This window comes from Camponotus vicinus, unplaced genomic scaffold, assembly GCF_025532165.1.
Source record: "Camponotus vicinus isolate PSW18456_S1 unplaced genomic scaffold, iyCamVici1.0 SCAF_5, whole genome shotgun sequence".
Lineage (NCBI taxonomy): Eukaryota > Metazoa > Arthropoda > Insecta > Hymenoptera > Formicidae > Camponotus > Camponotus vicinus.
In genome coordinates this window covers 21,073,942-21,098,810 of record NW_028141977.1, presented here as the reverse complement: position 1 = coordinate 21,098,810, position 24,869 = coordinate 21,073,942, and the positions used below count along the sequence as shown (strand labels likewise).

At 30.4% G+C, this 24,869-nt stretch overlaps 5 protein-coding genes across 14 annotated transcripts; 2 read left to right on the top strand and 3 right to left on the bottom strand.

Annotated features, from left to right (window-relative positions):
- Positions 1 to 717: 717 nt before the first annotated feature.
- Positions 718 to 5,853, top strand: Tti1 (Telo2 interacting protein 1). 4 transcript variants are annotated; one of them, XM_083099701.1, is made up of 13 exons: positions 719 to 1,074; positions 1,382 to 1,518; positions 1,585 to 1,762; positions 1,941 to 2,118; positions 2,234 to 2,553; positions 2,650 to 2,861; positions 2,967 to 3,362; positions 3,449 to 3,700; positions 3,775 to 4,344; positions 4,444 to 4,735; positions 4,834 to 5,062; positions 5,146 to 5,280; positions 5,396 to 5,853. In XM_083099701.1, exons 1-13 carry the CDS (start codon positions 884 to 886, stop codon positions 5,480 to 5,482), a joined length of 3,177 nt encoding a protein of 1,058 aa, XP_082955827.1. In that variant the 5' UTR covers positions 719 to 883; the 3' UTR covers positions 5,483 to 5,853. The 4 variants fall into 4 exon arrangements, with proteins under 4 accessions (XP_082955829.1, XP_082955827.1, XP_082955826.1 ...); XM_083099700.1 differs by having other exon boundaries at positions 4,435 to 4,735; XM_083099702.1 differs by having other exon boundaries at positions 720 to 1,074; positions 3,449 to 3,688; positions 4,435 to 4,735.
- On the bottom strand, positions 5,641 to 14,458 carry Emc1 (ER membrane protein complex subunit 1). 2 transcript variants are annotated; one of them, XM_083099704.1, is made up of 15 exons: positions 14,022 to 14,458; positions 13,685 to 13,800; positions 13,204 to 13,387; positions 12,353 to 12,508; positions 11,832 to 12,171; positions 11,434 to 11,737; positions 10,842 to 10,862; positions 9,775 to 9,947; positions 9,542 to 9,703; positions 9,151 to 9,435; positions 8,877 to 9,072; positions 8,567 to 8,764; positions 8,113 to 8,238; positions 7,762 to 7,989; positions 5,641 to 7,666 (listed from the first exon to the last, which is right to left on the bottom strand). In XM_083099704.1, exons 1-15 carry the CDS (start codon positions 14,162 to 14,164, stop codon positions 7,506 to 7,508), a joined length of 2,793 nt encoding a protein of 930 aa, XP_082955830.1. In that variant the 5' UTR covers positions 14,165 to 14,458; the 3' UTR covers positions 5,641 to 7,505. The 2 variants fall into 2 exon arrangements, with proteins under 2 accessions (XP_082955830.1, XP_082955831.1); XM_083099705.1 differs by lacking the exon at positions 10,842 to 10,862 and having other exon boundaries at positions 14,022 to 14,457.
- Positions 14,459 to 14,938: 480 nt separating this feature from the next.
- Positions 14,939 to 21,468, bottom strand: Mtl (Rac family small GTPase Mtl). Of its 3 annotated transcripts, none has more exons than XM_083099743.1 (4): positions 21,099 to 21,468; positions 20,313 to 20,438; positions 19,466 to 19,802; positions 14,939 to 19,370 (listed from the first exon to the last, which is right to left on the bottom strand). In XM_083099743.1, exons 2-4 carry the CDS (start codon positions 20,426 to 20,428, stop codon positions 19,236 to 19,238), a joined length of 588 nt encoding a protein of 195 aa, XP_082955869.1. In that variant the 5' UTR covers positions 20,429 to 20,438; positions 21,099 to 21,468; the 3' UTR covers positions 14,939 to 19,235. The 3 variants fall into 3 exon arrangements, with proteins under 3 accessions (XP_082955869.1, XP_082955868.1, XP_082955870.1); XM_083099742.1 differs by having other exon boundaries at positions 21,166 to 21,465; XM_083099744.1 differs by lacking the exon at positions 21,099 to 21,468 and adding an exon at positions 20,112 to 20,191 and having other exon boundaries at positions 20,313 to 20,439.
- On the top strand, positions 21,287 to 23,538 carry Tsen34 (tRNA splicing endonuclease subunit 34). Of its 4 annotated transcripts, none has more exons than XM_083099737.1 (6): positions 21,289 to 21,975; positions 22,104 to 22,219; positions 22,313 to 22,375; positions 22,472 to 22,682; positions 22,800 to 22,961; positions 23,048 to 23,538. In XM_083099737.1, the coding sequence occupies exons 1-6, from the start codon at positions 21,909 to 21,911 to the stop codon at positions 23,251 to 23,253; spliced, it is 825 nt and encodes a 274-aa protein (XP_082955863.1). In that variant the 5' UTR covers positions 21,289 to 21,908; the 3' UTR covers positions 23,254 to 23,538. The 4 variants fall into 4 exon arrangements, with proteins under 4 accessions (XP_082955864.1, XP_082955863.1, XP_082955862.1 ...); XM_083099736.1 differs by having other exon boundaries at positions 21,293 to 21,598; positions 21,889 to 21,975; positions 22,104 to 22,375; XM_083099735.1 differs by having other exon boundaries at positions 21,294 to 21,598; positions 21,761 to 21,975; positions 22,104 to 22,375.
- Mrpl27 (mitochondrial ribosomal protein L27) lies at positions 23,041 to 24,465 on the bottom strand. Its single transcript, XM_083099746.1, has 4 exons — positions 24,313 to 24,465; positions 24,142 to 24,223; positions 23,849 to 24,018; positions 23,041 to 23,767 (listed from the first exon to the last, which is right to left on the bottom strand). The coding sequence occupies exons 2-4, from the start codon at positions 24,221 to 24,223 to the stop codon at positions 23,564 to 23,566; spliced, it is 456 nt and encodes a 151-aa protein (XP_082955872.1). The 5' UTR covers positions 24,313 to 24,465; the 3' UTR covers positions 23,041 to 23,563.
- Positions 24,466 to 24,869: the final 404 nt, after the last annotated feature.

Sequence of the window (24,869 nt, the reverse complement as noted above, 5' to 3'; positions counted from 1 at the left end):
TTTTCTGTTCCGCGTATTTATTGGTGAATAGTTTCTATTCCTTATTTCTATTGCCTGTTGCCTAGCATTGTGCAAGGGGCTTAAGAGTTGACCAATCGTATTCGATTATTCTTCTCTAAAATCAACTGTGATTGGTTAACTCTTACGACACCCGACTTACGACAGCTATTGTATAACCGGCTTTAACCGGCTTAACCGAAGTTTAACTCGTTAAAGGAGAATTTACATTGCGTTCAATGTCCGATTTATGACGGCCGATTGGATACAGTGGGCTTTGGGCGCAATGTAAATTCTCCTTTAACGAGTTAAACTTGGGTTAAAGTAAGTTGTGGAACTTATGCCCGATTTCACCAATCGCGTTTAACTTTAATCTTAGTTTAAAGCCCCTTGCACAATGCTAGGCAACAGGCAATAGAGATAAGGAATAGAAACTATTCACCAATAAATACGCGGAACAGAAAATATTCGCCAATAGGAGCAGAGAATAGATATTATTTCTGTTCTTATTGCCTGTTGCCTAGCATTGTGCAAGGGGCTTAACTCACTCTTTGTCTCCTTTTAATTCTTCCTTTAGAAAGAGACAAAGAGTGAGTTGAACTAAAGGTGCCTTTACATGGGAGCGTCTGAGCGTCGAGCGTCTGCGCAGACGCTCGACGCTCAGACGCTCCCATGTAAAGGCACCTTAAGATTAAAGTTAAACGCGGTTGATGAAATCAGGCATTAGCCGCTCAGTGAGCGGTTGTGTTTCTGGATGCATCCACTGCGGTGTGTAAATTTTACTGTAATATAACCAGAATATAACATATAAAATATTTATCGATTGGATTGTTATATGAAAAGTTATTAATATTATTAATTGATTGGAAAATGTAATAATCGCAAAATGGAAAAAACGGACGTACGAATTTTTCTAGAGTTGAAATTATGTTGCGATAATCTCCTAAAAAATCCGAGTAAGGAACATGCATGTAGAATTGCAACGGTGGCCAATAACATCTCCAATGAAGTCATGCAAGACTCATCAGAATATTGTTTATTTCCCATTATCACTTCCCTACGAAATAACAGCTTGAGGTAATAAATTCGTAATTCGTATTATACATAATAGAAAAAATATATGGTTATTAAAATATATATATATATATATATATATGGCTGCGTTCCACTTAATGATCCTGGCACTCGTGAACATGATGTGCCTTTGTTTAACTTTTAGTAAACAACAAGGATAAGATGATTCTGAGCGTTGCGACCGTTAAGTGGAACGCAGCCTATATATATAATAAAATATAAGTGATCCGACAATATATTTTATATCTTTTTATTTATTATAATCACATTTATCCTTATAAACTTTTTATAAACATTAATTTCTGTACAGTATGAATGTAAAAGAACAATTGGTGAAGACTATGAGAATCATAATACAGAAGACTAGAATTAGAAAATTAAAGCATTTTTATGAGATCTATGAATCTTTGTTATTTCAAATCTTTGACAAAAGTCAGCCAAATCAAGGTATATATGTTATATAGATCATATCAGTTTGTAATGGTTATTTAAATTTATTCAAATTTTATGCAGTAATTATGTTTCACGAGGAACTCAAGGAAGCAGTAGCGTTATGTATCAAAGATCTCGTTCATCACAGCTTTACTGATGTCATTGAGTTACTTTATACCAAAGAAAATATACTGAAACTTGGCCAAGGAATATTATTATGCTTAACAATTGCAAGAATTGAAAAGTCATCCGTTGTAAAGTAAGTATCTATCATAAAATAAGTATTTAAAAGAAACAAATAACATTTACTTTAATTTCAATATACTACTTTAAAAATTATATATATATATATATATATATATATATATATATATATTTGTATATTGATTATATAAACTAATATATTGAATATATATTTAAAACCAATGTATTATTAGATTAGCAGCAATAGATGCGGTAATGGTTCTATGCCATATAGATGACAAAATAGATAAATCTGATATCGTTATGCAAGAACAAGTAGCAGATATCATTATGGTATTTTTACCTGGTATTGTTAGTGGATTACAGGAAATAGCAATGGGAAGTGAAGTTCAAAATCATAAGGTTACAATGGTAATGTATAATATATTCACATATATTTATATAATATAATTATCTATATGCTCTTTAATAGAAACAAATTATTTATACGACAGATATTAATCTGTTTATTAATTGAATATTATAGATGGCGGTTCGAGCATGGGGAAGAGTCATATCTCTTGTAATGCATGATAAAGAGGAAAAAGATATTGCGTTATCTATAGAAACACTTATGAAAAAAGACAGTATGTTTACCAATGTGTTGCACACTCCAACGTATAGTGGTAAATATGATATAAAACATAATTTAAAGGGAGCCACAAGAAATAAGGAGTGGTTTGAAGCTGCAGCTATTAAGCTTGGTGCTTGTATACAGCTTATGGATAAAATTAGGAGTCATTCACATTATAAAGTCAGGGGAGAATTGGTAGAAAGTATCAATATTATACTTGAAAATTGTTCCAGGTAAAACGTTCTCTCTTTTATTCTCCTTGTTTACACCTTTAGTAATACACACTCAAATGTATAACATAAGTAAACGAATTTTAATATTTTACGTAGAAATTTGAAACCAAATATTATGATATTAACGGACTATTTGATTTCCTTGTCTGAAGATGAATCTATAGAAGTTAGCAATAAAGCACATAATGTGCTGCGCAGTTTAAGTGAAAACTACATGCAAAATCACAATATAAGACCGCTAATTGATTCATTGGAAGATAAGTTTTATGGTTTACTTACAAGATTGCCCACATTAATAAGACGGTCAGGTAAGATTTTCCTCGTATCTTTTTATTATTTACATAATTTTTAAATGTAAATAAAAAAATTAAAATATATGCCCCAATTAAAACATATGTATCTATATCTTTCAGATGGTAATGAACAATTAGCATCCTTGAATCAATTTGCTGGCTATTTAAAGCTGTTTGGAAAACAAAGACTACCTCATATTATGAGATCACAAGCTCACATGCGAAGATTGCTTTTAGCCTTTGTATACATTATGGTGTTAGATTGCAATGATGTATCTCCTTTGCTAACAACAAATATGAAAGATTTAGATGATCCTGCGTATTTCTATGGATCAAACTCATGGAAACAATTTAAGTTTATCAAGAACAGTTCATGTAGAGAGAAACTTGTTGCAATATGCAAGCTGCTTGGAGAATTTGGGGATTGTAGGATATTAGTTGATACTATTCTTGAGCTTATGTCAGATGCACCACAACACAGGAAAGAATTGACTTTACTACTTAACTGGATCTTAGGTGATATAGACAACATAATAATGTATTTAAATTATAAAACAAAATATTAAGATCAGCTTTTATAGTTCTGATTTTCATTGTTTCAGTTTCTATTAAAGATCCATCTGTTTCACATTTATATAAGGAAATTGTGAATTTTTATACAATGCAAGAAGTATGGTACTTGCCCATAGAAGTATCTAAAGATATTCCTTTGGTACAGGCACAGAGTAATATAGTACAGTGTTGTCTTTTAATGGAAGGACTAGGCTGTATAGCGCAAAATTTACAAAATGACCATGATAGATATCTTTTGAAAACTTTGTATATAATTATTGAAAGAGCAGGTATATATGCATGTATGTCGTTGACTTTATGAGAGAACTTTTTTTTTACACAAAAGTTATATACATGGATATGGGTGCAATTTTAGGTAGTGGAAACAGTTTGATCAGTTATATTGGAGTGCGTACTCTCGAAAGTGTCGCCGAAGCGCAACAACATAAGACGATCGGCGATCTGTTACGTGCAAACGTAGATTATTTTTCTTATCACATTTTAATGAAATTACGTCAAGTGGCTCGTAATCCTGGCGTACTCGATGTTATTGAAGTTGTTATGAAATACAGCAGATTAGACTTCTTACCACATTTAAAGGGAATTGTGAAGGATGTATTCAGGCAACTATGTATGCCTTATCATCAAAAAGATACTTATTCCTTTCTAAAGATATTTCATACTTTTATCGCATGCGTAAAAACTTTAATAAATTGGGAAGATACAAAAGGAATAATAAAGAAAGATGACACACAATCTACAAATAATTTTTCGGAGACAATCATTCTTTCTTTATTAGAATACTATAATGCAAAGAAGATTGACGAAAAGATCGAAAAAAATAATGTTGACGAGATGGAATCAGATGTGCTAAATTTTGAAAAACCAACAGAAGAGACAAATACAGAACAACTAATAGAACATTACTCTGATCCAAATGCAGAAGGTATATATAATAAGAATCTATATATCTATAAGTTTTATAAATATTGTGTAAATATGTATATTGTACGCGCATTTATTTTATATATTTTAGATGAAAAAGACAAAAAGTTACCAACCCATATAAAGATAATTGTAGAAGTTATGAAACGCTGTTTACATTTTCTACCTTTGAAAGATGTACAAAAGTCATTAATGGCAATGCAAACGCTTCAAGAAGGTCTACCAATGTTAATTGAATGGGAGAATGAATTATTACCTATTGTGCATCAATTATGGCATCCGCTAGTTGACAGATTTAATGATGAAAACGTTCTTGTGATTAATCGTTCATGGCAACTTTTACATGTACTCGCTGATATATCGAACGACTTTATCAGAAACAGAACTTTACGGTACAATATTTTTCATATATTTTACACAAAAAGATATATATAATAAAACAGAAATACACACACCAAATATTATATCGTAATCAATCTTTCACATGTAGACAGGTATTGCCATGCATATTTAAATTCCTGGTCGAATCTTCTACAGAAAGCATCGATAAAAGTTCTGTGAATATTTACAAATTTACACAAGTCTATAAATTACAATACGAATTATTATCTACTTTGGGAACAATTGCTCGGCTCCTAAAACTTCGTGAACGGGAATTATGGCAAATATTAAGTAATACAGAATCATATCTTAGTGTACGACAAAATCCTATGTTACAGGTAATATTGAGCCGAAAGGAAATATAAATTCTTGGATATATGCTATAAACGTCTTTATTGACTATTTATTTCCTTGTCAATAGGCATGTTGTGTAAAATTGTACAAAGATATTGCCGATTATAATGGAGATATCGCATGGTTGAAGTGTCTCAGTATCTGGAATTCAAAAATTGCACGAATAACACCTGATGCAACACTTGACATAAGTAATTTGCTGGTATGTTAGCATTTATTTATCGAAATGCGATTCTATGAATAAAGATCTAGCATTATGTAATATACATAATGTTCAAATAATTATAAAAAGGCTAATATATAATGTTACTTTCCAGGATTCGGATGTTGCTCGATCAAACAAATATTATAAAAATGTAAACGAAATCATTATATACATCCAAAAAAAAGACATCCACCATTAAATAAATTATACATGTTATATATTAACTACAAGTTAATATTAAAAATATAAGATACATATTATTTAAGAAAAATCATAATAGAGTATTAGTAATAGAGGCCTCAAAAATATAAATGAACAACATATTGAACCAAAACTTGTCAAGGCAATAATGCGTCATTCAGTTACAAAAAACGTCTTTATTCTTTATAGAATCACTAAAATGTTAATCATATATAAAAGACGTAGATAATTAGAATTGTTGAAATATATATATACATAGAATATTTATATAGATTCATACACATCAAAAAATAGTGACAAAATTTTGATACAATCTTTTTATTGATATATAATTCTAATAGATTTTATAATTATATATATTTTTCCACATTTTACAGTAATTTGTATACAATTATACTCCCTTTTCATTATCTACAAAGCGATATATTACTTTATAAAAAAAAAAGATGTACTACGGTGTACAAAATATGTATACATGTGTGTGTGTGTACATGCCACTACATATATACATACATATATATATATATATATATATATATATATATATATATATATATATATATATATGTATGTATGTATGTATGTATGTATATGTATATGTATATAGATACGCTTGATGATATTTACATACTATTTCTTTTATTTTTCATATCGATTTTAATATGTATATGACAGTGAATATCGCATTTTCTTAATTTATATTAATCTTTCTACTTTTTTAGAAATAGATCGCTTTTGTTTGATTCTGAGACTATACAGAAATTAGAAATGAATATGCTAGGATAATTAACAGTTATTTAAGGTTTATAACTTTAAAAAAAAATTTAGTTATAATTTAATAATTGCATATAGCTATTATTCTCTGGATAAGAAAAATGCATATAAATGCAAATAATAATTAAAAGACGAATTTTTCCAATTCGCTATTTTTCGTTCTTTCAATAGAATATCATTTAATTTTCTAAAGTTGCAGAGAGAGATAATACAAATTCAATGATAAATAATAAAAATATTCAAAGATACTAAATTTTTCCTCAAACTAAGAAAACATATTTTTTACAATAAATCTTTTATAAGATCATCATATTTCTTTATATGACATTTCTTGCAAGTATTATAAATAATATTCTCTTAAGAAAATTTATCTGTTTGTAAAATTGAGCTTATATTGATATATTGATATTTTGCAAGAAATTTCAAATATACAAATGTATATAAAGTGCATGAACTCCTTACATACAATATATTATAAAGAATTATGAATTACAGGTACACAGAGACAAATGCAAAATATACTGTTCTTCAAAGATTCTAGATTACATTTTACAATCGCGAGCCTGAAATCATATATATTTATTTGTAAAAATCAGATTATCATATTATTTAATATAACAGTTACATATTTTCCTTTTTTTTCTATATATCTCAGTGCATTGTCCAGTATCATATACATTACAATATTTCTATATTCTCACTGTGAAATGCACGTTATATTATATGATTGTAATTTTATTTATATTATTTTAAATTGTAGATTCTTGCTGCGATTTATATCGCAGACATCTCGAAAGAAATCTCATGTCTTACAAAGATTGCTGTAAAATTAGTAAAACAACAATTAGAAATCTTGAATTATTGAGTCTCGAGTTATTTATATGTAATTTAATAATTGATGATCACATGGTCCGTTCTTACCATATATTGATCAATGTAGTTTGAAGAATTAAGAAAAACTTTATATCCATATATATATATATATATATATATATATATATATATATATATTTTCGCATTTTCTGTACTATCAAAAAGAATTGTATATATATATGTATAGTTTTTTTTTCCACTTAGGATCTGAGATTGACATCTTTAGGTAAGAGATAATAAAGTATTAGAGCGTTTACATTAGTTCTTTAAAATTAGCTATTTATAAAACAGTATATTTTACAAGTTATTTTTAGCAAAAATTTTTGCCTATGAACAGATTCATAAATATTACACAATTCTAGAAAAGCGAAGCATCATTTCCATGCTTGTTTTTGAGCTTTTTGCGATGCTAATTTTTTGGTGATGTATGATGAGATCAACAACGCCGCGAGTACTATCACAATAAGATAATAATCAAAGTCCTCTTTTAAGACATCGAATGTTTTAGATGGTGCCACTCTTGTGTAAAATAGATCTGCAAGAAACAATATTTATCTCATTTGTATAAGAAGTTATATAACATCGTCAGTATGTTAGACTTGAATTATCTAGCATTAATGTTATACTCACCAAGACCGTGTACAAAAACTAAACAAGTACTTTCAAGGCCACTGGGACTAGTATGGATACCCATAACTCTAGAAACACTTTGATTATAATTAATAATAGCATCCATATGGATTGGAATTTCGGGCATATATGGTATTACTCCTTCTTCTCGCATTTCAGGATTAGTAGGCCGTCGCGGATCCACCATCATCCACGGCAACTCTAATATTCCACCATTGGCTAAAGCAACTGATGAAAATATATAAAGATTATTAAGTGTTTACGTATTCCTTAATATTTGGTGTTCCAACATAATTAGACAATTAGAATTGAATTTTTTCTTTAGGTCTCATAATCCAAACTAAAACATACCTATTATATGTTTACTAGTAATTCCCTTTTCAGTGATTGTTTCCTGCATGTATTCTATAGATGCCGGAAAAATAAAAGCTTGTCTTTCTACAATTGGCAATTTTGTTGTTGCTAAAGAAGAAAATACTGAAACGCCGAACAATTATTATGAATTATAAAGTAACAATAGAAATATATCTGTACTTTGAAAAAAAAAAACCAATATTCAAAATTCATAATTTTTTTATAAAGGCCATTACATATATTAGAAATTTTAATTGGGAGAAAAAATCTATCTATATCTTTTATAAATAGATTTTCTAAGAGATATAAATGATATTAAAAATGCAATGTCTTTTGTCGTGTCTTAAAGTTAAAATGGCTAATAATCATACAAATCAATGGATATTGTTCCTTTTTCTCTTAAGGATATATACAGATATATGTATTAAAAAGATTAGCTTTTGATTTTCACCTGTAGTATTACTCTGTATTTTTCCTTCGTAGAGTTCTAATGTAGCAATCTCCGTTCTACGTCCTTTCTCATTAAAATATCCATACACCAACCAATTTTCCGAGTGCACAATATGGATTGGACCGCGTACTCTTTTGTGCGTGATGGAGAAAATCATAGCCCCGGATACTACATCCAGTAGATATAAATTAAGGGTATCTATATAAAAAAAAAAAGAAAAACATTAAAATTATCTTCTTGTTTCTCTTGAAAAATAATGTCAAGTGATTGAAGTATTATGCAGAAAACGATGGATATATGGATTACTTACTTTTATGGGCATGTCCAATACCTTCAGTCACCACAGCCACTAAGTTAGGATTAATATACTTGTATAATACCGATCTATCACTCAAGACTCTTCCTTGTGAATGCACACGTTCTATTGGATTTTTTGCCGCAACTTGCGTTATTTTTTGATTTCGTGGTGATAGTAACAACTCCCACACTTTGTGAGCGATTAGTTCCTGCATTGGGCATTAAAATAATCAATTACATTAATGTTACGATGATAGATATACTAGGCATATCTATATATAACGAACCTGAGTCGTGCTGTATGAAAGAGAAAAGCCGGACAATATTCCTGTCGTTTGATCGGCAGTAAAGAGATATGTACTCTTGCCGAGTGAAGCTGCAACTGCGATAGCGCTGTCGGGATAAACGTGAACTTTATTCCGCGCGTCAAGAATGAGAATACCGCGCAAAAAGTCATCGGTCGTCACATGCAGTAGCATAGACTGCTTAATTTTGTAACCAAGTTTCACCAGTCCATCCAATGGCTGTCCGGTAATCGGATTAAAAGTGTATACGACACCTTCTCCAGTTTCCTGTCATAAATAGGAAACAATATGTCAGATATGAGATGACTAAAAATGCTGTATACTTATAATCAAATATATATTGTCATCATTAAATGTAATATATGCATCATACCTTGTCTTCTGCTAATAATGCACATTGAGGTGGATGAGGAAAGTGTCTGCTACCTCTTTGTACATACAAGATCATTGTATTAGACAGTTTTGTAAAACCACGGATATTAGGTAGCCTGAGTTGCCAGATAATTTCACCTTTTCTAGTTTCAATACCATACAACTGCAAATAATAAACTTAATATAATGATTTCTAAAAACAAGATACGATATTTGATCTATATATATTCATACTTTGCCAGCGGACGTAACGGCTATGATCATTTTGTGCAGGCCGAATTTATCTCTGACCAAATCGATACGTTGATTGGATTGCTGAGGCCCTAAATCCAGTATCGTTTGAAAGAATGCTTTAGCTTGATTGATTTGTGAAGTAATCCTTCGTAGAAACATACTTAATACATCCCCTGTTTAAAAACAATACAAGATGGATTTAGAAAATACATACCTCCGAAAAACTGTACACTATTATTAAAATCCATGGGTTGGATGGATGATTTAGCCAGCAGGAAGATATAAAAAATTAAATGAAAGAAACACAATAACAAACAGCGACGATTATTAAGTCCTTGTATTGAGTTATAAAAGGTTAATAACTTTACATATGCTTGCAACAGCTTCAAAATTCGCGAAAACCTCTTTACTTATTTTGGCATAGCTGGTTATCATATTTAGGATAAAAAGTTTTAAAATCTACAGGTGTCCTCTTAACAACATATTCTTCGAACAATTTGGAGTCAATTTTTTCTCGGTGAAAATGTTAAAGTCATCTTTTATTTGCAAGTTTAATTTTTTCCAGCACATATTTTTGTAACAATAAACTTTAAATTAAAATTAAAATAACTCTATTTAAAATTAACAAAAAATGTAATTTTATTAATTATTTATTTTTACAAAATTTAGACTGTAAAAAGCTTTTCTTTTTTTAATCGCTTAATAACTCGAAAATTAATGATGCTTCGACAATTTCACCATGGAAAAATTATCGCTAAATTGGTCAGAGAATTGTTTTGAGATACTCTGTATATCAATGAAAGATACTTTATTACATTTCTAAATTCAATAATAGCAAATATTTAATACGGATATTTCATATTTTTTTGCAATCAGATCATGCAGATAGCAATATAATAATTATTATATCTTTAAGATCATGTTAATAATTACACATATATATCACTCTACATCTTTCAATGTTGGGAACCTATACATAAACATTATACCATGCAAATATAAGTTTTGTAAATAGCATAAAACAAAGCACTCTGCATTAAAACCAGCCTTTTTGCTCCACTACTTACATGAACTGTCTACATCAATACCTGCCAGCAGCCATTCACACACAAAAGAGAGTTAATTAATATAACTTAACAGATATGTAGAGACAGATATATGTGTGTGTGTGTGTTATAGAAATTAAATTGTGTCATAAACCATGTTTCACAAGAGTATTATTAATTAAAAACCCTAGTAAGCTCCTTAATATTTTTCAGATATTAATCACACACTATGTAACTTAATTTTGAAGATAATATATATTACAATTATATTATAATATTTTTATGATATACAAATGTGTAAGAATACTTTTCATATATTTAATCTTAATATAACAAAGTTATTCAACAAAAATGATATATCATTATTTTTTTTCTGTTGTACCCTTTTATAAGTATTAAAAAAAAATTGTTACATTGCTATGTGTGTGTGTGTGTGTGTGTGTGTGTGTGTGTGTGTGTGTGTGTGTGTGTGTGTATAAATTTGTATAAAATATTACATGAGAATATTCAATAAAATTTAATATAGAATAGAAAAATATAATTTTTTTAGTTGTTGATTTATATTATTCATTTCTTATAATCTCTCGTAACATATACAAATAGTTTGACTTACTTTCTTTCTGATCAAATTCCGTTTCAATAGCTTGATCTCTATCGGACATGGGTAATTCTATGATTTCAACGGCTACAATACTGGCGAGTGCTTCTTCTCTCGTCCATACCAGTTTATTATGTTGCAATAGTGAAATGCTATGATCTTGCGAGGATAATAAATGACGGCATGTTATTCCTTTCGTTTGACGCGGACAAACAGATGCCATTATGGTCGGGGATTGTAGAGAAGTGTGTGTTAAAGTGACTGATAAATCGGGTAGAGGTGCGGACGACGAAAGATCTGTAGCCGCTATTTCTATTTTCTGTAAATAAAATTATAGAGCGTTTGTATAAAGTTATTGTAAAATAATTTTTTTTTTATTTCAAGAATAAAAAAACATATTTTAATGTATTTACTCCATTTTTATATGTTGTTTCCAAAAGTACTTTCTCATTATCAATAGAAACAACATAAAGCGTTGCATCACCAGCGATATCTCTCTGTATAGGAATCGGAAGTTCTCCAATAACCGCCAGAATCCGCTTTCTTTGGTCATTATCAGCATTAATGGAAATTACAGGTTCCTCTCCAAGTACAGATTCTAATTTATATGGCCCTTGCGCGCCAGCCCCAAATATTGTATTTATTGTAACTGATTGTGGCTGTGCATTAGTATCAAATAAATGTACCAACAACACTACAGCTAAAGAACTATCTCCTTTCAAACATGCTAAATATGGAGCTGCTAGAACGCACCTATAAATAAGATTAAATAAAGCAATTTTGAGCATTATAATAAATCACAAATTGAGAAACAGATCATTGAGAAGGAGAAAAACAATATTGCAATATATTATATATAAAGAAATTTAACATACAGGTATATACATTTAATATGACACAAGGAGAAAAATAATCTGACTTAAAGATTACTCACTCTGTTTCTTGACTTATAAATGGTGCGGATACTCTTCGAGTTTTTAATTTTTCTCCCGTTTTGCTATCATACGATGTCACTTCAACTCCGCTATTATAGATAGGTAGTATATGATGTAACGTTCCATCTTTGATATGCCATTTTACATCTTTTATTCTGAAAAACAAGAAATTGTTATTTACGTGCTCCAAAAAAAAAAAGAAATACACAACATAAACATTCTTATAATTTTATCCAATTAATATTACAGTAGTATATAGAAAAAATTTGGCTCCTATCATAAATAAATCTCTAGATTATATATATTTATTTCCTATACTGTGTGTATATATAATTTGAAAATGGTGAGAGATGATCAGAGGTTGACAAAAATATTAAATATTGAATTAAGCGGCTCAATTTACAGTAATAAATCACAATTAAGTGTACAAAATATATTATAAACTGTGCTTTGAATGAAGATAGAAAAACCTGTCGGTGGAATACAAGCCCAATGTAGAAAATGATATAAATGGAGATTCGTGTCTGCAAAAGCAACAGATTATAATTTATTCTCAATTATATTAATTTTAAGAGTTTTAACAAATGTATGTGTATATATATATATATATATATATATATATATATATACACACACATACGCTATATCCTGTGTCGAATATATATATAACATGTATATAAAGGCACATATATTTTTTCTTCTAGCAAAATTTATTTAATTTCTTGTAAAAAATTTAGAAAAATTAATTGTAAAAATATTCTTCGAGACTTAGCATTACCGTACAAGCTTTATATATTTATATATACAAGCATTATATCGACGTATCGATACGACGCTATTTTATACAAACCTATCGGTATTTTGTTCGGCTATCGGCCACTCGTTAAGTATATGCCCAGTTGCCAAATCCCAAGCGCGAACAATGGCAGGAACACCTCCGCTGACGGATATCAGATCTCCATCGGCGACACCTCCTAGAGTTCTGATATGTCCGCCGTAACCTTTTTCCAATACTCGCCTCCATATTATTTGGCCTGTTATTAAATTATTTATATTATTAATATCTATAAACAATTTAATTTCGAGTTAATTTAATGAATCAGCTACCGAATATAAGTATAAAGTATTATAACTCGTCGTGTAATACAAACTGGAGGCATGAAGATGCGCTTAAGCATTGAATGTAACATTGAGATGAAAAATATAAATAACAATTAATCGATATAATTAAATAAAAATATTAAGAAGAATTGCCAAGAATCTCGAATATGCGATACGTCCTCTACTAATCGAGAAGGAACAGAAATTCCGAGAAATATTACTTTATTTACCTGATTTTAGATTAAACGCAGCGATGACGTTTTCCTCGGTGGCGACGATGATCTTTTTCGCCGTGGACACCGTGTCGAAGCTGGCGAATGTAATTTTACCGACATAGTTTTGTCTCCTGAAACAGGCAGATACGGCGGCGAATTATCAAGCGATCGCCGATTTAAATCTCTCTCGAGGAAAGAGAGATTCGATATTGCTCGTTGATTGCTCCGTTTAATAATTCGCGGAGTCACTGTGACTATCTTGTCAATCAAACAGGGCAGAGAGGAGGGAAGGGAACACGCGGCTGTGCATTATTTAAAGGTTTGCTCCGAAGGTTGCGAGCGATTCATTTACCAATCGAATTTGCCGACTTGATCCTCGTAGAGGCACAGGGAGAGATTGAACAGGCCCGCCAGCACAATCAAATACTGCAAGATTTGCGCGTCGACGAAGAACCGGTTGACGTTGCCACGGATAGTCCACGCGAACGGAGCCATAACGACGACGGTGACGACGACAACGTTGAGAGCGCCGAGCGCCGAGCGAGTATCGCGCGCGCTCTCTTTTCTCACCGCTCTTTATTACACTTTACCCGCTTTACGCACCGCACGGTGTCACGACGGGCGACCCGACGACGTTGCGTACGATACAATCGTGCTCGTCTGTACACCGACACTGTTCGCTGTATGTACTTATGTACGTCTCCTACGTATCTACACGCATAGTCTACATGTATCCCACACCCCACACGGTCACCTCTCGTCTGATGCTTCCTCCGTCCCCGTGATACGTACCCCGTATACACACACACACACACACACACACATATACTCGCGATCGTCGTGCAATAGATAAGAACAGGTGAGCTGTGTCTTCGTCCAACACGTGGCTGATCCCAGAGCCGATTTGGAATTTTTCAATGCCCCGCGCACGTATGACTGGTACTATGAATGTCCTCCCTGAGGACACATCGCAGCGTAAACGATTAAATGACGAGGCGAAAACTGCAAAAATTTATTCCCGAAAGTAGGTTCTTCTCCGAATTATAAAAGCGTAAGCTTAAAGCTCGTTCGTTCCATATAAATTGTGCGCGCGCGCGACGGATAAATAAATATCGTATATATTTTAATATATTTCCCAACTTATATATATAAGAACAGAACAGAGATATTAACGTCCTAATTGTAAAACAAGGAAGGAAATTTTTCAAAATCTCTCTATAAAGAACTAGGAGATGTACATGTAGCTAGCGATGTCTCGCAACTACGCTATTTTGTAGTAGTTTTATTATATCGTTTATTTGAAAAAGTTATTTTCAAAATACATATAAATAAAAAATAAATGCTTCCTAGTGCTATATAGAATATGCGTTTATGTAATCGTGTTGCTCACATTGTAGTTGTTATTGTTAATTATAATCTTCTTAAGAAAACGGGATAATCCGATAAATCAGTTTCGAGGCCGCTACTTGTTACCGCTGTTTTCGCTATCGTTGTGACAGCAAAAGAGTGCATTAAGCGTAGAGAAGATATATCATAAATATATATATATATATATATATATATATATATATATATATATATATATAATTTATTCAAGTATTCCATTGTCATCGAAAAAAGAAAGGTTTGTAAAAATCCATAAGATTGAAAAATTTGTAAGAGCGATGGGATGCTCTCTTATGCTGCCCTTATATTAGTAATGTTATGTTAGTAACATAAATAAAAAATTCTATCATACATACGAAAATAGAGACAAGTGTTTATAAATTATTTATAATTGAAGTTATATATATATATATATATATATATATATATATATATCCTAGCACATATACATATATTTGTAATTTCTACAGAATTTCTGTTCTCACGTCGCGTTTGGTTTTTTCTGCATTCTATCTAAATTGACAATATTAAGTTGCATCTCTTTACTTTCATATCCCCATATTCTTTTTTATTTTCATTGCTCTTTTTCGCTCATTCATACGCTTATTAACCCGCTCCATTTAGGGATTGTATTTTTTTCTTTTTGCTTATACGCAATCTCTCGGAGCATTTTATTCGCGTAGTACACGAATAAAAGTTAAAAGCAGATTCGTGATGACTAGAATATTTTTACATTTCTTATACATTCATTCTTTGTATACTTATTTGCAATAATCCATAACAGAAAAACATAAAAATGTTATCTTAGATCATAATATATTATTATTAACTTTGGTTTATAGCATCCTTCAATGATTTTGTTAAAAGTAGAAAAGAATAATTTGCATCTTACGCGCGATTTTCGTCAAGTGCAAAAGTTGTAAGTAGTGAAATTTAAATTACATTACACTGTTCGAATTAAAATTTGTCATCAAAATGTATGGGCAATGTACATGCTATCTCAATCGACTGCTATTAATAATGTTGTGAATTCTATCAGTTACGCAACACTAAATTTGCTTCTTTTCAACAAAAATATATAAAAATTAATGTCTCGTACCAAAAGAATACATGTAAGAATAATAGAAATAAATTGTCAAATACTGCTATTAATACATATTGCTGCTGTTAATTCGTCATTTGTCACTTGGCAGTATTATATGATATAAGATGAAAGCTAACATGTGTACAAGTATCTTAAAATTTGTAAAATAAGTGCACTACTTACAAAAAATGCAATCTACGCATAATATTATCTTATAATACATAATTATAGTATATTATTAATTGTGCTATAATTAATACGTTATTATACACATATGCAGACGTATACATATACATATAAAGAATTTAAATTATCTTTCTAAAAATTGTAATAAAAAAGATAAAAAATAGAGAGAGGCTAAACTTGATTAATCATTATTTTGAAGACATACACTTTTATATTACTTATTGAATATTCTAGCCCAAAAAGATTGCATGTTCTTTTTTTAAGTAAAAATATTAGAACTTTATTGCAAGATAAATTACATACATCATTATCTAACGTTGTATGTAGTTGTATGTAGTTATCTCGAATAATATGTCACATTACTCAAACAAAATACGAATAATATTGCATCCGCTTAATTACCTATCTGATATTTTAATAAATAATCCAACAATTGCTTTGTATCAGTGTGTACACAAAGATTTTGAAAGTAGAAAAGATTCAAAATTATATTTTAAAATGTATAGGTTTGATCAAAATTTAGAATATGCTTCTACGATACATTATGCACATCTAAATAAATTGTAATATGCCTTTTTTATTTACATTTTATGGCTTTTTGAAACAATCAAAATAATGATTTTGATCGCCAAGTCTTTTTAAACAATTGAAAAATGTATGCCTTTGTAAGTTAGTATTAGTAATATTATGAGATTATGAGAAAAATCTGTTGTTTTATCATTATGAAAAAATATTACTCTTATTTCTTCTTTTAAAAATAAGACGGAGAGAATTATTCTTCTAAATAGCTGTCCACCTTTTCGACCGTTCTAGTATTATAAATATTCTTTTAACTTTGAAAAATTTTAAATTATTTAGGAATTTGCCGCGCCCCCCACCCCTCCCCCTCCCCCAGAATATCAAGTGTGGCATTTAATTTAAGTCTGTTTTACAAATGGAAAGCACAAATATGGCACAAAAGGTCATATCTTTTCTATATATCCTTATCTTTTGAATATAAAAAAATAGAATGATTACAAGTAGGGTAATATCCATTTATCATCACACTATTTTATCATTTCTTAGAAAGAGAGTATAGTATATCTATGGCAATAAAATTTGATCTTTTCTTTACGTTTAGTGCAAATAAAAAAAAATCTATAAATAAGAAAAAAGTATAATCGCGAGTATAATTCTTTAATAAGGTAATGAATTAGAGATAATGATATGAGCAACTTTATAGCAATAGATCACTTATTTGTACAAGACATCTCCATCTTTCTCTAAATTATCATAGTTTTTTGTGTTAATTTTTTTATGTAAACAATTCTCGTACAAATAAATGCGGAAGAGAGCGAGATATATTATAGTATTTAAGAAAATACATTGTGCTAAATTTGTATTTTTCAATTTAAGTGGACTTTGTATCGCTGTATATTTATTATTGGCATTTTGTGTATTCAACTGATATATTTTTTTTGATTATTATTTTTGCAAAAGATATTTTTAATTTATTAAAAACATATTCATTTACTAAAAACATATTCAAGCAACGTTAATGAGCAAATTGCATCAATGCAATAAACTTGTAGAATATTTTAACTTTTTTACAAATTGGAAATATTACATTATAAAATGGAGAGAGATTATATTTAAAAATTCTTCAATATAATAAAATTACATTAAAATAACTTGCTTTTTTAGATTTATCAAAATAAAATAAATATTAATGTACAGATGTAGTACATTATTATTTCTTTTAATATATTTTAATAATTGGAAAACTTGTCGCAATTCTAGACAATAAAGTCTTATGCATTATCAAATTCAATTTGCACACAATTACCACACCATAGTATTAATGCTCCTCTTTTAACAATACGAAAAATACTATGAATTTTCATGTTTATGTTATTTTATATGGCAGTATCTTGTATGCACATCATATACATACATTTCTTTTATTAGAAATATAAATAAATTAAAGATACTAAATATTAAAAAAAAAAATGGAAAGACAAATGCTATATTACTGCCTAAGAAAACATTATATTTTAATTTCTCTAACAGATAAAATTTCTTGCCGTTAAAAATTTCTACACTAGAAAACTCTTAATTGCTGTTAGTAAAATACACACACATATATTGTCTAGAACTGATTGTGATTGAGAGTGCTTGCGACATTTATTTGATTATTCGTTGCTATGGCACTGTATGTTGAAATAATTCTATATAATGCCAGTTTTACACGTCGTAAAACTTTCCAGCATGTGATTGTTATGATATAGCTATCGCGTTATATATGTATTAAAATCAATATTCTTACTATATTGTAAATGTAAAAAGTCGAAAATCTGGCAGCCCTGATAAGTAAAGCTTCGGTACTTAATGCTTTTAGTCATCACAGCACATTTACACTGTATTATCATCGATTTGCAGGACTGCAATATTAATTAACAGAGATTCTCTGGTGTAAAATATAAAGAAACGTTATGTGTGAGCTTCTTTTCTGATTACTACGACCGCTATTACAATCATATATTTTTCCAGCAATATGCAGATGTATGCATAAACACAACTTGAAAAAACGACAACTGTAAACAAGCAATAAATCTCTTCCTGCAATTACTGTTAAATAGTTATCCTATTTTCTTTTTTTCTTTTTTTACTTTCTCGTTGTCTAAACTTTCTGGTCGTGAATTAGCATCGTGTGACTGAGACCAGAAAGTTATAAATTGTACTCTTTCTGTGATGCGGTATATTCTATAGCTGCCAGAATAATTCGTTAAAATGCACATGTACTATTCAATTTCTCTTTAAAAATTCATTCATATTTCTCCCTTGCGTTCAATTATCAGATCTATTTTGATCTGTTGCTATATATACGTTACGTTTATTTATGCTGATTTTCTTTGCAATTCCTTTTATCGTTTATAACATAATGCACCTCCTTTGCCGACGTTTTTGCGGCTCGGGTCTTAAAACAGCACGTACTGCCTCGTCAAACACTTGCTTCAATCCACGTTGCGTGAGAGCAGAACACTCCATATATTTTACCGCACGAATCTATGACATGCAATCACTTATTACTAAATTACTCTAGTATATAAAATAAGAATTATGCAGGTTTTTATAAAGTGTTTTTTTTTTCTTCTACAAACCTTGTTTGCCAACTTCTGCCCTTGCTCACGCTTAATAGCACTAAGGCCTTGTTCAGCTAAGGCAGTAAGCGTTTCACGATCATCTCGTAAGTCTATTTTAGTTCCAACGAGTATCATTGGTGCATCCGGGCAGTGATGTTTTATTTCAGGGTACCATTTACTGGTTACATTTTCGAATGATGAAGGGCTCGTTACTGAGAAACAAATGAGGAACACATCTGTCTGAGGATAGGAGAGAGGACGAAGTCTGTCATAATCTTCTTGCCCTGCTGTGTCCCATAATCCTAGACTAACTGGAATTCCATCAACAACCATGGGTGCAGAATAGTTATCGAATCTGAAAAAATGTTAAAAACGTGTACATTTTGTATTTTTCACAATCTATTTTTTATCTATTAAATATATTTTATTTAAATCTTGATTATTTAAAACTTTAAATTTTATTTAAAACTAAGCAAAAAAAAAAGAAATAAACGAGAAAAAAAAAGAAATAAACGATTATTTATTCTTATTTAAATGTTTATATTTTAATTATACAAAATATATAATTTGAGAAAGATATTGCCGAATGAGATAAAGCCAAAATAGATTTGTGAGAATCTAAAGGGCAGGAAGCAACATAAAAAGACAAGTTGAAATAAATTACTTCCTGTACACAGCAGTTAGGTATCTCATACTCTCTGCTACTATTATTAGCCACTCCATTTGATTGGTCTAAGAAAGAAACTAAGGCAAAAACCTTGTCATAAAGTATGTCTTTAATGTATAAACTATAAAAAAGTAAGGGATTCTTTTACAAAAAAGCAAATACCGTACAACTTGTATTAATTTAAATAATATTACTTACACAGTAGGTACATATTCTCCAGGAAAACTGTCCGTTGTGTATGAGATTAACATGCAAGTCTTTCCTACCGTCCCATCTCCTACTACTACACATTTTATTGGTCTACCTGAACTCATGATTTATTATCTAAAAGAAAAGATAAACGTTATTAATACTATTATATATTTTATAGTTATTACTTATATTAATACTATATTACTATATTTATATATAATGAATAATATATTCGAACTATATTCAATATTATTCATATTATTCATTATGTATAAATTTTGAGGTATTAATAAGTACACATATGTGATAATATTATTATGCTATATTAAATGAAAAATATTGTTAATGATTTTTTAATCTGTCGCTTAAAACGACAATCTCGTGAATCACTATTAATGCAAATACAACCACTATATAGATAAACAATATATATTACTATATAGATAAACAATACACATTATATAAAATACATATACATGTACGTATTAGTATTAGCACAGCATGTAAAATTCGTGTTTTTTTTTTCTTTATATTTATATTTCTCGATACACGATATCATTAAAAAATGTAAGCGTACGGAGATTGTACAGACTTAAAACATCATTTTAAAAAATCATCCACGTGTGTCCTTTATTTATTAATATAGAGCACTTTAAATAGAATTTATGAATTCGAAGAAAAAAGTCGCCCTCCTCTCGCGATGTTGTTATTAATTTGTATTACAAATCATTGGTCCGGCAAAATTAATATGTTCTCTCGCCGAGTCGAAGGGCTTGCCCTAAAACCGCTCACCATACTTGCTCGCATGCGGATAACGAGTACATAAACAAGGGTTGGCCAGGCGATATCGCACACTCACCCTCTGTGTATATGGGGGAGTAAAACAGATTCGTCTTATATATAAAATCACCAAACACCGGCCACAATGCGATTTCGCGTTTATGTACGTATGTGTGTACGTGGCTGTCTCAAAAAATCACAAAAGCGGGTGCCATGACAGTATCGCGGTTTTCGGGACTGAGCGGAGCTAACGTTCGCTTGGTGACAGATGTTCGACAATCACCCCTCTCTCTCCCACTCTCTCTTTTCTCCTTCCCTTCCCCTTCTTTCCGCAAATTTATTGTTCGTGAAAATGGACTTGTGACGTCATAGATCCTCTTTATGAACGGTGCGCATTGCGTCTTAAGGATCTCGTTCAGAGGAACTTGTGTGCACAGCATAATACGTAATGCTACGTGTCTAAGGAGGAAGAAAGATGGAAAGAGAAAAAAATTTGCCAATCCTATTTCAATGTAAGATACACATAGAAAAATCAGCCAATGACATATATTAAAAGATATCATATGTGTTCGAAAATCTACTTGCACAGTACAGTAGAATTGATCTTGATTGATCAATCGAGAGACAAAAAAAGGAGCAAAGATTTTCAAACATACATGATCCATAATTGACAGTTCTAGGTGCGATTGGTTTTCGTCAGTTTTCATACAGATTGTGTGATTGAGTGTGATCTGAAAAAATAAGGATTCTGATTAGAAACTATGTTACAAATATTTTAATAATGCATTTTTTCCTCTTTGAGGCATTATTAATTAAACAATTATGGATGCGCTGGATGTCATTTATCTAATTTCCTCGAAAAATAATGTTTTTATATGGAATGCAAATGGTAAATAACAAAAAAAGAAAGGAAAAGTTATATATATATATATATATTATTATACTATATATTAGAAGCCTAATACATATATTAAGCATGTATTTAATTTGATGTTTGTTGTTGTTTTGATTCTATAGACTGGTTGAAACTTCGACAAAATCATAGAATAATCGGCGAATTAGTGGGTTCTTTTCCAAAATCAACTAGACAAGATGTATTCTCAGGTCTTCCGTTACTTCTATTACCAGAAGAAGTAACTCTTTTACTCGAGAAAAAAATTGCTTGTCTCATACAATGCTCAAATCTAGAAAAACCACCAACTGAGTCTTTGAATGAAAAATTTCAGGAATACAGGAATATGCTATTTCTACAGCAAGCAGAATGTTTGAGAGAAAACAGAAAGAAACAGGTAATTGTAATTTATACGTATTTATATTAAAAGAATATTAAGGGAGAGAAAGAGAGAGAAGAAAATATTTTTGAATGGAATAAATTTTTTTGTAAGATTACTTCTGTGATGGATAAAATTGTCGAAGGAAAAAAGCGCAAAATACTGGGATTACATACAAGTAAAAAAAATATGAAGAAGCCATTAGATAAAAAGACTCGGGAAGCTTTAGATAAAATTGAAATTAATACTCAAAATTTGCTCGAGGAAGAGTTGGCTAAATTACCTAAATTAAATAAAACTGAAGCTCTTGTTCAAACACACACAGGTAATACACGCAACAGCTTGTAATCTGCACATATATATATATACGCACGCACGCACACACGCACACACACACACACACACACACTTTATTTGATATAATTTATTCTTATATTATTAGCATATCCATGGTTTAATAAAGATGATATAAAAGTAATGGAGTGGAAATATCCACTTACTTCCAGTCAACGACATAAATATAAAGTGTATAAGGATCTTTGGGAAAGAAAATATTACATTACTAGTGGAGAAAAATTTGGTGGTGACTTTTTAGTATATCCAGGTGCAATATTAGTTTCTTTTTATATCGATATAAAATCCTGTTTTATGCATATTACTTGTTGAGATAAAAAAACAGTCTGTTTACAGGTGATCCAATAATGTTTCATTCACAATTTATAATACAATGCAAATGCAAGGATGAAGAAATGTCCATTACAGAACTTGTGGGTCAATGTAGAATCAGTTGCCATGTTAGAAAGACATTAGTGTTTGCTACATATTATGAAGAAGAAGATAGAGTAAAATATCAATCCTTCCAGTGGGCGGAAAATAACATAATTGAAAATAGTTAATATTGATCAAATTTCAAAGCATATTTATATTCGTATTTTTAATTTAATCGACCTTTTTAAAGTGTTATTCTTCACAGATATTTCTGCATTTTGATTTTATATCATAATTTTAATTCTCGAAGAAATTAATTTCAATTCTAATTTGGGATCTTTTAGAAATTTTTCTTTTTATTATATGTGTAATAAATTATTAGATAAGAATAACCTCGAAGCTAAATATCTGAATATTTAGCCAATAACATGTGTACTAAGTATTTAGATTTTAAAATAAAGAATTTTGGTATACGTTTTTTACATATAATATAGATATTTATATTCTATCAATTAATTGAAATTGACCATGTTGTGACTTTGGAATAACGTTAAAGTGTTTTTTATATATAACTTGGTCTTCACGGCCAGCATAATTTCGTTTAACCCAGGGATGCTTCCAGCAAGGATTAATTTTCTCGCAAGTTACCATTACTTTGCCTGCTTCCAAAGCAAATAAGGTTCCATTTCGTCCGAAACCAACCTATTACATAAAAATCAAAAATATTAAATATAAGAATATAGAGAGCTTATAATAAAATTGGAAGACATAATTAATATTCACATTAAGGCCTGGGTGAAACCTGGTTGTTAACTGCGTAGCCAATATTGTACCCGCTTGTACATAAGCCCCATCTTGTACTCTCCATCCTCTGTGTTTCGGTCTAGCATGGCCAGATCTATTACTGGTACTAGCACTAGCTTTCTTCGATGCATATCTGACACATATTTTTGCTAAATAAAAAAAGATGGAATAATAAAACCTTCACACATTAAGTATTCTTATTTGATCTATATATTCAATTTTATATATATATCGTATATCGATAAAGTAATTTGTACAATCCTAATACAAACCTAAATTATTAACATCACCTAATACTGCGATCTGCCGAATATTTTGTAACGCAAGAGAGGACAATTGTGACAGATGAGCCATCTAAAATCCAACAGATATCGAATTGTATCTTTTGTAAGTAATATGCGTCTTAATAAAAAAAATACGCTTCTTTCAAAAATTTATATTACATCAAAAGAGGGATTGCTTGATCAATCAATCACGGTTTGAGAAATAATTGCGAGGTCCATGCACAAATATCTTTGGACAAATATCAGAGAATATCTTTTATCTTATATGGGATACGTTCCATTAGTCCCGATCTACAATAGGTAGTTTAAGCCCTAAGCCTTAAGAAATTGATCAATCACAGTCGGGTATTCTCTTCATACTTGACTGTGATTAGTCAATCTCTTAAGGCTTAGGGCTTTTGCACACAGGACGCGGCAACGCTTGCCGCGCGGCGGAAGTCGACGCGATAACCAATACAAAAGTTGGATTGAGTTCAACTTTGACGCGCGGTGGATGTTATGTATCTGCTGATTGGCTATCGCGTCGACTTCCGCCGCGCGGCAAGCGTTGCCGCGTCCTGTGTGCAGGAGTCCTTAAGGCTTAAAAATTACCTATTGTAGACCCGACTTTAAACTTCCGCAACACTCGTAGTATCATCGGGAGCGTCCCGTTTGACCCACGTTTGCGACGCGATTGGTCAATTATATCGATCTGCCTAGGGTAACCAGCAACGATT